The sequence below is a fragment of the Pelodiscus sinensis genome, chromosome 10, assembly GCF_052426305.1.
Source record: "Pelodiscus sinensis isolate ZL-2025 chromosome 10, ASM5242630v1, whole genome shotgun sequence".
NCBI classification, from domain to species: domain Eukaryota; kingdom Metazoa; phylum Chordata; order Testudines; family Trionychidae; genus Pelodiscus; species Pelodiscus sinensis.
Genome location: NC_143061.1, coordinates 25,994,443 through 26,009,402, shown reverse-complemented (window position 1 = coordinate 26,009,402; position 14,960 = coordinate 25,994,443). Strand labels below are relative to the sequence as shown.

General features: G+C 39.2%; 1 protein-coding gene across 4 annotated transcripts in view; it reads left to right on the top strand.

Moving 5' to 3' along the window:
- TIPARP (TCDD inducible poly(ADP-ribose) polymerase) overlaps nt 1–14,960 on the top strand; it is a 68,718-nt gene that overhangs the window by 37,571 nt on the left and 16,187 nt on the right. For all 4 annotated transcript variants that reach the window (XM_075937757.2, XM_006123472.5, XM_006123471.5 and 1 more), the window contains exons 3-4: nt 11,660–11,828; nt 14,211–14,392. In XM_075937757.2, coding sequence (XP_075793872.1) covers nt 11,660–11,828; nt 14,211–14,392 — 351 coding nt within the window. The remainder of the gene's footprint in view (nt 1–11,659; nt 11,829–14,210; nt 14,393–14,960) is intronic.

The window sequence follows — 14,960 nt, the reverse complement described above, 5'->3', positions numbered from 1 at the left end:
ATTGATGAAGGAATTAATTTGGGATGAATGTTGCTTGCTGTGACATGTTTACTGTATATGATCTGCAAGGCTTACAGTCAGATTTGAGAAGAGCTATGTGACGTGGTGAGAGGACAGATTAAGCAAAATACCAGATAATTTCCTGCCCTGCTTGTCACCTGCCTGCTTTCATTTTTTAGTTTAAGAATGTTGAAATAAAGATAAGATCATGAGTGAACTTCATGTTTGCCGCTTTTAGAGTTAGCAGTTGCTTTCTTGCAAGATGTTGCAGCTGGGAGGATGCTGCTCATTCTTCTGATAGGAAGCACTCAAAACCCAATCACATGCTTTATGAAAATCATGAGAAAAATTCCTTTCTTGAAGTCTCATTGAAACTAATTGGCTTGGTATTTCACAACATTTTGTTAAATGAGACAGTGTGTTGCAATGCATTTTTTTGGCTTTATTTGGGGATGGGAAATACCTAAAAAGGCTTTTGCTTTTCAAAGGTGGGAATGGTTCTTCAAGTCAGACCAGAGGATTTAAGAGTTAGGATTTCCACGATTTGTTCTTGACTACGATCACACAGGATTTCAGTGACAGAGACAAGTCCCATAACTTCTCTGTGTAGCATCCCCATTTGCAGAATAATGGGAATAATAATGTTTAACTGTTACTTCTTGTGAGTGTTTTAATTACTCACTTTTGGATTTTCATCTTTTGGGTAGATTCTTTGAGCTGTGATAATATACAAATATTTCAGTAAAAGAGGCTTGATATTTTGGAAGAGCTAAGCGCCTACTTGCAGACACTCAGCACCAGTGTTCCCACTGAATTGTGCAGTAGCGCAGCTTCGCAGGTGAGTAATCAGTCCCTCAGAGAGAACGGTGCTCAGTGCCATTGAAAATCATGCAGTACCTGTTAGGTATGTATTTAGAAGCCCAACTTTGGGGACTCAGGTTTGAAAATTGGCCTTTAATTTAGAAAAAAAAATATTGGCAGATCATGAAAATATCACAAAATTAAAGACTTGAAATATCTCATTCAGTCCCTTCCTCTCCTTTTTCCAAATCAAGGCCTGGTATTAATAGGTACATCTCGGATGAATTTTTGGAGTTAAGTTCGTTTACACCAGATTTGAATTTTTCCCTTTATGTTAATTTGGCATGACAATTCATGAGGTTTTGTCCTGATCTCTTGAATAGCAAAACTTACTCTACTTCTCATCTAAGGCTTCAAAGCCTACAGAAGTAATTGGAAAGACTCCCATTGACTTCAATATATTTTGAATCAAGTACTTACAGAGCATGACTCTCTTTTGGTATATGAGCCCATATTGATTTTAGTAGGAGCAGAGTTGGACCCATGTCATGCAGTATCTAAGGCTGTGATGTTTAAAACTACTGGTAACCTCACTTAGTGGGTTTTTCTAAAATCATTTACTTTTGGTGAAATTCAGCCTCCTGCATTGCAGTTTAAGCAGTATAAGCTTTGTGCTCTCCATCTCCCCAGGACTGGATTTCACCTTATTACTTTGCACAACTATTTGCTATTAGAGAAAATACCACTCACTTAGAAAATTGGCAAAGCTACCCAGGAGGTGTGAATTCCTAACCAGTATTCGTATGACTTACATGTGAGTGAATTTGATTTAACCAAGCTTGCAGATTTTAGCACAAAAGGACTTCCTATCTATTTGGAGACCCCAGTTGGTCTGTTCTTTTGAAAAACGTATATACTTTTGCTATTTCAGAGATGAGTGGGGTTTAGTCACAGAGCGGAAATCAACAGTTACATTCTTTCAGATAGTGTTGAGCTCTTAATCTTGCTTCATATCACAGCTGGTCTGATGGGAACTGAGTTTCATTTCCTGTACAGACCTTTGTTGATCAGTGCACCTTCCCCCCCCCCCCCCCTCTGTTGTCTAATATGTGGTAAGTTTCATGACATGTATTTGAACTTAGGAGCAGAGTTTAAAACCCACATACTTTTTCACGGTACTGCTGATTTAAAAAAAAAAATTCTCCTAAACCTCTGTTTGCGCAGGTTTATATATTGATTGCCTGGTTGCAATGATAGTCTGTAGATCATTCCTTCATTAAACTTAAGTTTATCAGGAGAATTAGAGTACCATGTTCCTTGAAGAGAGCAACATGTGATTTTAATTTGCTGTTAGTAGGTTCATAAGTAACTTTGAAAAGGATACAAGATAGATTTCAGATGGCTTCATTGCCATTCTCTATGGATCGGGTGCAGAGGAACATTTATTCGTATTCTATTCTGCATTGCATGAGATTAGAACAACTTCATTGAAGTCAATGGAGTCTCACAATCTGAATGAGTACAGAATTTGGCCTCTCCTATGTGTATGCAATATATATACATATATATATATATATATATATATATATATATATATATATATATATATGATCTTAAGACGTGCTCACTGAAGAGAGGACAGAATATTCTCATCATGTAAATAAAATAACTAGATCGCTATAAATAATTCAGTTTTATAAAGAAGCATGATCTAGTTAAAGTACAGGACAGTTTATACTACTATATTCCTTGGGGAATTCTGCATTACTATGCATACAGAATTTGCACAGAAATTAATATTTTTGTACAGAATTTCCTTTTCCCTCTTAAAAATGGTCTGTAGAGCTGCTGGCTGCCACTAGGCCCTGTTGGATCAACAGAGCACAGCTAACAAGTAGAAAACACTGCTGGGTGGAAGGGGAGAAAGCTGGAAATTTATTGGCAGCTGCAGTTCTTGGCATGCCCTGAAGAGAAGGAAGCATGCAGGAATCTGCAAAAAGCCCAGGACTCAGCATCAGGTTATTTCTCCCCCTGGATCCCTGGGCTCTGGGGGTTAGGCAGGAACGATGGGGGGGAGGGAGAACATGCCCCCCTACCCCCAAAAAAAATTACAGGTGGGAGGGCAGGGGTCCAACTACCGGCAGGACCACAGCCTTTGGGAAGTCTGGGAGACTAGCGGGGCAGCCTGGTTCCTGCACCAACAGTCAGGCTCCCTGCACTCACCAGCAGCAGTAGCAGGGGGAAGTAGAGCAATGTGTACAGAAGTTGCTCTGTGGAATGCTGGTGCAGCCTCTGTCTGCAGGGAACTCGGGTCCCCTGTGGACAGGGGCTGCTGCTGCCTCTGTATCAGAGGTAGCTGTGCGGGGTGCAAGGTGGGATTCTTGCAGACTGGCTTCCACCTGCCACCCCATGTTGCTGCCTTTGATATAGAGGCAGCAGTGCTGGGTGGCAGGGGGCTCCCCAAAAGTGGGTCCGGGAGCGCACAGCATGCCAGCCCCACCTGGGACTATTGAATAATCATGTAACTGCTAAAATTTGGATGCAGTTACACAATTATTCAGTTACACGATATGTAACATCCATAGTCCGGATCATTTCTCACTCTCACTGGCTGGAAACAAAGCCATGTGGGCAAGTGAGCAGAGAGTGTTGGGGCCAGGTTGTCCACTTTCTGCTGTCAGTGTATGGGACCCAACCACTGCTGCCAGCATCCAATCTCCTCTAGTCCCCCAGGCCACATCACTTGGGAGATGAGTCTTGGGGAAAAGAGGTGCTGAAGGGACAGTGTATGAGGCAGGCCTTTTCCCAGCCCACCCCGGGGCTAGACGTGGTGAGGAGTCCTACTGGGGGTGGTTATGTGGCCAGTGCTCCCCATGTTTTTCAGCAGCAGTCACTCTTGGGGTTAGGGCATGTGTGCATCAGGGGAGGCATAGCTGAGGTCCAGGGGGAGGGAATGAGGGTGTTTAAGCTAGGGGTGCTCTGTGGCTAAGTTTTAAAAGGAAAGGGTGTGAGTGCCTGGTCTCCCTGCTGGGCTCTGGGGGCGATGGAATAGAGAAATAGGAGCTAGGTTGTCATAGCGGTTTCCTAACATTCTACTTCTATTTTCTTCTATATTGCTACAGATATAATCGCTGATAGGCATTTTAAAATAAATTACCAAAATAATTGAAACTTGTGCTTATATAGGGTGTTTTTGCAAATAAAATACGCAGAGTTTTAAAATATTTTGAACAGAATTTTAATTTTGGGGCATATAATTCCCACAAGAGTAATTCCTAGCTCTAAAACTGAGTGCTTAAAAGATTTTGAACAAGTCACAGCTTCTCCATATTTCAGTTTGTCTGGATGGGTGTGGTAAATTCTGCCTTACCTCATAGGGTTGCTGTGAGGCACAATTTGCAATTAACTGTCTCAGTTGGAAGGTGCTATAGAAATGCCAACGATTATTTTATTGTAGGTTACATGTTGTACAGCTAAACAGGCAGTGGAAGAAGCTCTTGACGCAGCGGAGTGTTCAAATGTATTTCCTGCTCTCCCAAGCCTGTACCAAATTATGGTCTCCACCATTTCCTTTCTTCTGACTCCTGCTAATGATATTTCCAGATAAAAATTGACTAATATAACTTGACCAACATTGACTGAGATGGTCCTTTGATCTCTTTGCCAGCAGTACCCTCCCTCATATTACATTGTCTCCATGAATGGTATTCTATTTCATGGAGTTAATCTTTTGGGGTTAAGCTCAAAGAGGGTTTGAGGGAGTATCCACTTTATCCCTTCCCCACTAGGATGAGTTTTAATTCCCAAGCCAAACATTTGTCCATTATTCATTTTATCTACCCCATGCTTACCTGCTGCAGTGTCACGTTGTTAATTTATTTATATCAGAAATGGTGAATCGTGATCGTAAAAGAGTGGATCTTATATAATGTTAAACATTTGACACCCTTAGGAAAAAGTCCCTGATGGACAAATAACTTTGTGAACATATGTTAAGGTTGCAATGCATGAATACCAACAAATATTACAATTGAAAAAGCATAAGCATTTTTAATGTTATAGAAATATAGGTAAATATTCAAAGCCATCCACGGCTCATACAGGCACTTCAGTAAACGGACCTGTGTTAAATAATACCTTATCTGTTCTAAACATTTTCCTTCCTAGATTTTAAAAATGTTAGCTTTAAAGTTTTACAGTCAGACTATAGAGGGACCTCAAAAAGTCAAACACTTTGATTGAGATGTTCAAAGATGTCTGGGTGACCTGGGCCCCTAGCTCTCACAAAAATTATTGGGAGGTGAGCATCTAAAAAACCCTCAGTTTTGAAAACTTCACCCTTTTTTAAAGCACCCATTATTTAAAAAACGGTTTGGCTTTCAAACTGTTTAGTAAAAAATCGACTATGCTGTATCCTAGAAGAAATCACTCACTTTTTTTGCTTTTGCAAAATTCTGAGGGAGATGAATAGTAGCTTCCAATATTCATGGCAATGTTTTAATTATCTATCACTCAAAAAGGCTTGACCAATTTTCTTTATGCAAAAAAATAAATCAAAATACATTAAAAAATTCGGTTCCATTCATGTTACCAAAAAACCCAACAGTGACTGCATGTACCCCACAATTAGCTCAAAAATCTTGATCTCTTAGCTTCGGAACTATAAGCTTATACTGCTTGTCCTAAGGGAAGCCCCTGTATGCCATAGGAGCAAATAGGACTCTTATGTTCTAGCTAAGGTGCAACTAGCCACCAGAGGACAACATTTTCAGACACACATTGTAACCACTACAGATAGATACAGTGGTCATTACTAAATTTTCTTAATTACAACTTATTTTATCCATCTAGAAGAATGTTTTTGAAGAGGTTGGAATAAGCTGTATTTGAGCTGCATACATGGGATCTTAACCTGGGGATTTTCAACAAGTGTTAAGGTGCTGTCCTATTGCTAAATGGGAGGGGAAACTGATACGGAATAGGCTGGGAATCCTTGAGCTACAAAGATACAAGAAACATTAGACATCAGTAAAAATCAGCCTATTTCAGATAGTTATTGAAAAATATCTGAAACTTAGAAGTAATTTGACTAATTGAATTAAAGCTTTTCAGAAGAGTTCTCTTTAGTCTTCAAAATCAACAGCAATTTTCAGGCCAAGCTATTTTTGCTAACCAGATATATAAGGAGGCTAAACATAGCACATAATAAAGTCAGTTGCAAACTCAGCTGTGAATAGACTTTCCATAATTACAGATATAAGGGAAAAAGTAATTGCATGTCCATTTATTGGATCAGTGTCTAACCATGTAAACCTCATACTTATTGTGGAGAAGAATAAATTGACCTTTTGTTATGGCTGAAGAACTATTAGAAGAAAAGTTATAAAAAAAAAAAATCCCTCCAAGTTTCCATTTGCCGGTGGTGTTAAATTATTTGTGCATTCATGTAGAGCTGAGTTTTGGAAAGTTGACCCAGTAAGTCTAAGTTGCTATAATTTAGATACTATTAAACACACAGTTCAGTACATTCCCCTAAAATTAATAACATTTTATTTTATACAACTCATCAGTATTTCATGGTACTTTATTTCTCACCCTTTCAATTGAGCTACAAGGTGTTAGGTCAGATACTGTATTTTAGCAGTTATGTTTGAAACATCAAAGTCACGTATCCGTAACCAGCCATGGTTTGAATGCCTGTGAAATTCCTTTAGCAGCATTCAACATTTTATGACTTTGATCCTTCAAGGATCTTAATCACATACATAATATTTTAGGAACAGCTCTGGCCTTGAAAACACATTTTGGGTGGTGGCAAAGATGGCTCTTTGTATTTTTGGATTATGCTATGGAGTATTTGCATTGATGTACGGTTATTATAAACCCTTGTCCACTTCATACTTACGTTAGTAAAATCAGCAATAATGACCAAGTAAAGAGCTTTATTCATCAAAGAAAATATTTACATATAAATAGAGCTGTTGAATAGTTTACCAAATATTTTTAAAATGCTTTTTTTATTTCTTTTCAGTTTTGTGAATAGAGCTGAATGTTATGAAAATAAAAATTGTGCTTTAGCTTAAAAATATAACACATAGGAATTGAAACTGAGTCTGTGTTTTATTCCAAACCAATCCTATTGTGAAAAGGAAAAACAAAACAACCCCGGTTCTTTTAAAAATTAGATATTTTATTCGAAGATGAATTTTTGTGTCAAAGTATACAGAAGTAAGCATTTATTTAAAGAAAAATAAACAAAAAACAAATCTTCTGAAACTTTCAAACACACAAATTCACATTTATAATGCTGCTTGCAAATACTTCAGATAATATAGCACGGCTTTCCAACAGAAATTATATCTTCACACATTATTTTCAAATAAAGAAGTTTACAGCTTACTGTTAGGGAACAAAATGATTGCATATGAGGAAGGTGCTTTTTTCACTCCTGAAAGTTTTTGTATTATTTAGACCTACATTCAGTTTAAACGGATTCACACTGGTAATTTATTTCATCTAGTGCTGATTGTCTTACATGCAATTGCATTCAGTGTTTGATTTGTACATGCTGTTTTTAACTAAAGTATAGGATACTCTTAAAACAAGAGGGCACATTTCTGAATCAGTGTAGGTGTTTGTGCATTATTCATTGATAAAATATGCTGTGGATCGTCAGATTTAATGAGTGTATCAAGATTTATTGGGTAGGAGGAGATACTTGTAAGAACACACACAAGATATTAGAAGAGGCCTCCTTTTCAAGATTTTGTTATTTTTCATAACCAGATTCAATTTGTAATTATTTCATATATTGGCCACACATGTAGTGAACAAATTGTTAATCATTCCAGTGATTTTTTGCACATTATACTACCTTCTCAACAGAAATCTTTTTTAGAATCACAGCTATAACATAACATCTTTTAGATAATGGCATGGCAAAATGTACTTTATATGTAGCAAGGTATAAATGTGAAATAATTGGATTTTACTACATGAAGACATTCTTATTATGCAATTATACTGCTGCAGTGAGATTGAAAGTTCAACTGTGAATCACCTAACTCTGAAATGGAACGGGCCAAATTCATCTTTGGTGTAACTCCAAGTTGACTTCAGTGGAGTTAGAAAAAGAGTGAATTTGGCGCAGAGTGTTTACGGCAGAGCCCCTGTTTTGTTGGGTTGTTTGTTATTGGTTGTGGTGTTTTTGTTTTATCTTACAGTATTCAGTAAGGACTCTTATTTGTCCTTGCAGACTATATAAATATATATAAATTAGCCAAATAATCTAAATTTTACATCCCTATAAAGAAATCTGATTCTTCTTGTAAGAGTGGAGTGATTCTGTGTTAGCAGCTTTGTGCAGGCCTGTCAGGAATTGATTATTTTACAGAGACAGATATAGATGTGCCTTATGTATGTTTCACTCTCACAAAGCCCTCTCTTTGTACTGTGATCAGTGGTCCTGTGGAATCATTAGTTCCTTTGAATGGCCAGGTTTAAGCATCCATTTGCTAATAAACCACTGATCTTGGAAGTATTTCTTGGTTGACTACTAAGCAGCAGTTTTTGAGTTACCTGATTTTATTATTTATTCATTTTATTTATTGGCTAATAATATGGAGACTTGCTGTAAATTAATTTTATGACTGTGTATAGAAAATGGAATCCTGTTTTCAAAGTAGCAAATGTTGTGATTTGTTGCCAGGGCTCTAATGAACTTCTCTTCTCAAACTACCTTGAAAATATGCCACTGGTCATCTGAAGAAATGGGCTGTGCCCATGAAAGCTCATGATACCATCTACATGTTTTGTTAGTCTTTAAAGTGCTACCAGACTATGTGTTGGTTTTTTTTAAGTTTAATATGCAGATTGTCAAAGAAGAAATATTCTATTATTTAAACACCCGGCCCTGCCTCCTCCCCTAAAACCCTATACACAGAGATGAAGCTCCCTAGAGAGGATGGGTAAAATTCCTCAGCAAAAATGTATACTGCGCTTTACAGAGCATAGCTAAGTCATCTCCTGCCCATAAAAGCTTACATCCTAGGGGCTAAAACAAAAGACAGGACTATGTAGCACTTTAAAGACTAACAAGATGGTTTATTAGGTGGTGATCTTTCGTGGGCCAGACTCACTTCCTCAGATCAAATAGTGGAAGAAAATTGTCACAACCATATATACCAAAGGATACAATTTAAAAAAAAAAGTGAACACATATGAAAAGGACAAATCAAATTTCAGAACAGAAGAGGAATGTGGGGGGGGGAGGCGGGAGGTAAATGTCTGTGAGCTAATGATATTAGAGGTGATAATTGGGGAAGCTGTCTTTGTAATGGGTAAGGGCTAGGTTGTGATATACTCATGCAAGAAGTAACGTGATGTTCAGCATGAATAATCATCTAATAGTTCAGCCCATGACTGAAAATAGAGCTATTCACATCTGTGCCTTAAATATCTTATGTAAATAAACCAGAGTGGGCAATAATTTCTGGTGGAGGGGGGTCACTCCAAGATTTTGAAAAGTGATCAAGGGCTGCACTTTTTTGTGGAGGAGATGTGGGGTCCAGGATGGAGGCTGGGTATAGAAAGGTGCATGGGGTTAAGGAGACTGGGGTGCAGGAGATTGTGAGGTCTAAGAGGGAGTTTAGGTGAAGGAGGGAATTGTGACCTGGGTCAGAGGATTGGGGTGCAGGGTCTGGTAGGGGTTTGGGTGCAGGAGAGGATTATGGCCTGGGGAAGGGGGTTCAGAGCCTGGGAGAGGGTTATGACCTGGAGCAGAGGCGTGCAGAGGGTTTGGATGGGCCTGTGGGAGGAAGTTGGAGTGTGGGAGGGCAGGGGTTCCAGAGGCAGGCTCTGGCTGGGAGGTGCTTATTTAAGCATCTCCTGGCCAGCACCCCCAAGGCTGGCTGGGCTCCCTGCCTGCTGCAGCCCCAGATCACTTAGAGCTGCAGGGTGCTCCCACCATGTGGCTCTCAGCTCCTGGAGGGGGAGAGGCTTGCACTGCTCCCATCCCCCAGGCCAATCTCTTAGCTCCTATTGGCTGGTTCTTTCCAGCCAATAAGAGCTGAGGATTAGGCTGAGGGCAGGGAGATCACATGAAGCCTCCTCCTCCCTCCAGAGCAGAGAGTCGCTGGACTGCTCTTTAAACCTGTGGCAGCTGTGTGCCTGAGGGTCCCGGCAGGATGGTCCACAGGCCAGATCCAGAGGCTTCGTGGGCCAGGACCCCCAGGCCGGATTTTGCCCAGCCCTGAAATAAACCATAACACTTTCAGTAACGTTATGGAATATTTTAAGGTCTTTGAAGGCTATTATCAATGAAGGGTGAAGTTGATAATTTCATAAATCACTACTTTGGCCCCATTCTGTAGTCTTGCAAGAAAACTCTCATACACTCTCTTTTTATTGGCATAAGAACTGTACTTGGGAACTATGTACATGTAGCTTCAATTGGAGATGGGACTTAAAGACATATGAATGGCCTTTTTTAACACAAATCCAAACACCATCAAATTACAGAATGTTTAGCTTGGATCAGTTTAAAATGTTGAGGGTCAAGATCACCTTTGCTGTTCCCCTGAAATTAGTTTCAAACAGTTTGGCTGGCTGGTGAGGTTGTTTGCTTAATCAATATGTAAAAGAATATTTTGCTCTAACTCCCTCAACAATAGCTAGTCAAATGGTGTTAAAAGCAATTTTGACTGAAACCCCCCATACTGACGCGACATTTAAACATGACTCCTGCATCAGCATAACAGCCATATTTTTCCTTGAGAGAGAAACTATAGGCTCAGACTCTTGATTGGTAATATCAATTTTCTCTCATACACTTCTGAAAGCACCAAATTACTTTTTATATAAAGTTGCATGTTCGAGTGTTGATTTTGTAGCGGCAGTACAGCTAGCAGAACAAAAAGCAAATATTTCTCTGGGTAAGCTTCATAATAGTGAAATCAGTTTTTCTTTTCATATGATGCCAGTTCTTTTCTGCCGCACATATGATGAAAGATAATTGAACTCTCCGATGGATTAGCAGCAGATGCTCCTCATCTGGAGACATTTACATTTCCGCTTCTCCCCTGAAGCACTAACTTTCTCAAGAATAACCTTTTGAATAGTATTTGGCTGCTTCATCAAACAGGGTTGTGTGATATACTTCCTTAGATAGTATGCCACAAATGTCAAGGATGCATATATTGATCTTTCCATATCTCTCTGTACTAGATAGATTTATTTTCTTTTTGTGCTTATACAGTATTACTTCACCAGTGTCCTAATAAATATATTAAGGTTAGATTGCCCATAGCCTTTGTGTATGTTGGAGAAAGAAGACCTTTCCCTCTTCTGTTCTCTAAGCACAAATCATCCTACAAGAGGAGGTTGAGTGCAGTGACAGCTTCTTCCTAGCACTTTCTACAAAGTGGGTGGAGAGAAGGTGGGGTTGTAGCTCCAATACTCTTCCTCCACATTGACCAGCCAGAGTGAACTGTTCTGCAGCATCCTAAAATATGGAGTAATAGATATGCAACCTGGTATTCTAGAACTTTCTGACACATACCTGCAGCCCCAAGATAGCACAGTTCCACACTGTATACAGCCATGTTTTGTCATAATCTAGCTGTAAATAGATTATGTCCACCTAGATCCCATGGAGCTCTGCGGAAGTCCATGCAGTTTTGTGTGGTATGAGTACAGAATTCAATGCGGAGTGCTTAGATTTCACTTTAGCTTGCTAGTAATGGTTAAGCATGGTGCAGTTGAGACATGTTGTAATAGCACTGTTTCCAACCCCCTCTACCCAAAGTGTTCTTGGATGGATTAAAAATTGAGAATTCTTTGTTTTTCTTATTCTTTCCAGGGGACATGAGTTTTTGGTAGATCTGAATGTTATGAATTTGTATGAAACGATTGAGTTTGACCAACTGCGGAGGCTGTCCACGCCATCCTGCCCCAGTTCCAATTCCAACTACTACACAGTCTGGAAATACTTCTGCAGGGACCACTTTGGCTGGAGAGAGTACTCAGAGGTATCTGAAACATTATATACACTGATTTTGAACCAAACCCCAAAACTATACCAGAAACACCTGCTCAGGTGGAGTGGGTATCCATCCTCCTTGATCTCTTTCCCCAAACAAATGTAGTATCTGTATAAATACTTAATGTGTCCTTTCTCAGAGAGCCAATACTCTTTGCTTGCAGGGAGCTGGATAGTTTTATTTCCACTGCAAATTTATTGATGCATAATAAGCAAAGATTTTGTTTCTCTGTGGTCAAAATTCACCCTGCATCTTATGGCAAAAGAAAGCTTCCAGAACTGCAGAACTCCACAGTCCTTCTGCAAAGTGCAGAGGCTGTGGCTGGTGACAGGGAAGGAACAGGGACGTGGCCAGTAATTCTGTCATTGGCCGTAATCATTGACCAAAGTGTTGTGAAGGTGCTTCCCATTGGTTTTATCAACTTCTATAGTGAGAGGTTAGAATGGTAGCTATGTGACTACTTAACCCCTACTGATAGTTAGCGGTGTATTTTAGTTTTGCCCAGCCCCAGTCTCCACATAGTTCCCCCTGCTCAAACTCAGATTTGGTCTTAGTAAAGTGGGGCAGGGTATTGAATTTCACCGGACGTGTTTAATCTTGCCATGGGGCACCTGCATTGGGTCAGCATGGAGCCTCATTCCCCAGGTTGGCATGCCAAGAAACGCTAGTTTTAGAGGGGCAACTGTGTTACCCTGTTTCAGCAAAATGAGGAATTCTGTGGCATCTTAAAGATTAACAAATATACTTGGGCATAAGCTTTTGTGTGCTGGAATCCACTTTGTCAGATATATCTTTAAGGTGCCACAGGAATCTTTGGGTGTGTCTAGACTACAGGGTTTTGTCGACAAAAGTGGACTTTTGTCGACAAAACTATACCTGTGTATACACAACCGCCAAGTCTGTTGACAGTAAGTTGACAGAACGCGGCAGTTTTGTCAATGGCGGTAAAGCTCATTCTACGAGGAATAACGCCTTTTGTCAACAGAGTTCTGTCGACAGAAGGCGCGATTGCATCCACACTGTGCTTTTTCAAAAGAGAGCGTCCAGACTCTCTGTCAACGAAGCGGCTTGCTTTGTCAACAGAACTGGCTGTAGTCTAGCCTTTGTCGACAATGCCTGTATTCTGGATGTACCCTTTGTTTTTCCAAGGACTGTGCCTCAAGGAAGCAAAATCCTTCTCAGAGTTCTCCCACATGCAGAGCACAGCTCCCATTCAGGCAACACAACAACTCTTGTGTATCCTCTTTCCCTTATATACCTGCAGAGTGGCTGAATACAGGCTGGTATTATAGGATTCAATTTATTTTCAGCTTGTACTTGGCTTAGACTTGTTCCTGTAAAAATACAGAAGTAGAGAATCACAATCTAAAGACACTTTTAGTAAAACAGAACCATTAAATCTCTGTAATGTTTTTCTCTTTTTGAGAGTCTTTGGGCTCAGGAGCAATGTTTCCAAAATCCTCTGGCATCAGAGAATGAAACTAGTTAGTTCCAAGAGTGTCACCAGATTAAAGAGAACATTATTGCATTTTGCTACACAAAGGTTTATAAGGTTTCTGTACATTAGTCTCCAATTGCTCCTTTACAAACAGCCACGGATATGTAGAAATTACTTAAATATGAGGGTGACTGTCGAATAGAATCGATATTGCACACAGCCAGCAGAGACAATAATCAAATGAGAACTGTGCTCTGCTGAACTTTTGTTCCAGAAATGACTTGATAACATTTTAAGTGTAGATGCTGACTAATAGGCACTATCACATTTAAGAGCAAATTAACACATGCTAGTTTCAAGTGAATGTGGTTAGTCCCTGAGAAACTGATCTTATGAGGTGACAGAGTATGTTACAGAGATCTATCCTTAAAGGAAAGCTCTTTTCATTTGGACTTGTTCATTGTTCTGAAAACTCACTTTGGAAAGGAAAAAAAATTGGCTAATGGTGAGATTTCTGTGTTCGATTTTTGTCTTTATTTGTGATTTGCTGTATTGGCTTCAGGAAGTCACTTCTGTGCCTCAGTTTATCCATGTGTAAAATATGGATGCTATTATTTCCCCTCACACACAGGAGTATAGTGTGACTTATTTAATATTTGTCAATAATTTTGAGATACTTGAATGAAGAACAGTCTAAATGCAAATGAACAGAATGAATATGTAAATCATTATATTAAGTGTAATTCTCCATTTTATTAGTACTTCTGAAGTAGACATTTGAGATTAATGTGATAAGACAAATACCCATGTAAACATTTAGCTGTGTAGTTGAGCTGTTAAAAACCTTTTACAAAAAACTGTTGACGATTGAAGCAACATTAATTTTTTTGCATTAATTTATCATAACTTTTTTTCCTTTCTTTCTTAAACAGCCTGTTGTACAACTGATAGAAGAAGCCAACTGTCGGGGTCTGAAAGAGGTTCGGTTTGTTACCTGGCACAATCAGTATATCTTGAACATCAAAGATGGCTTCCAACAAAATGCATGTTTCCGAAGAGAAATCAAGAGGAGACCTCTTCTTCGCTCATGTGTTGTGCTGATGCCATTCTTACAGTAGGTATCCAAGGGTGTAGACATTTTACTGTTAAAGGGTACTTTTTTAAAGGTCTTTTGACAAATATTACCTTCTTTAAGACATGACGGGGAATTTTCCTTTACTGGCTAGGAAAATCTAGAAATAATAGGTTTGTCCAGTATTATTTACTGCAGGCAAATGAACTCAATCAAGTACTCTGGTACTCAATCTAGTAGGATTTCTGAATTATTGATACTTACTTTTTATATATGAAAATGGGCCCTGATTCTGTCTTATAGAGGAAAGGTATTTAAGTGTATCTTAAGTTAAGCTTATGTTTAAGGGCTTTCCTGAAGCAGTACCATTGGTGTATCAATTAAAATTATCCCAAAGCTTTGCACACTTCACCAGTGGATTTATAAACATGTCGCAGAACCACATCACCCTCTACCACCTCTGTGGTAAAACCCTGCAACTATTTAACAGCTCACAGGTAAACTGCTCAGCAGTTTAGAAGAGGAACGAAAGAATAACACTAGCATTATGTTTAGAGTTCTTTTCTCTGACTTCCTCATACATGTTGTAGATTTCTTTGGGCATAGACTG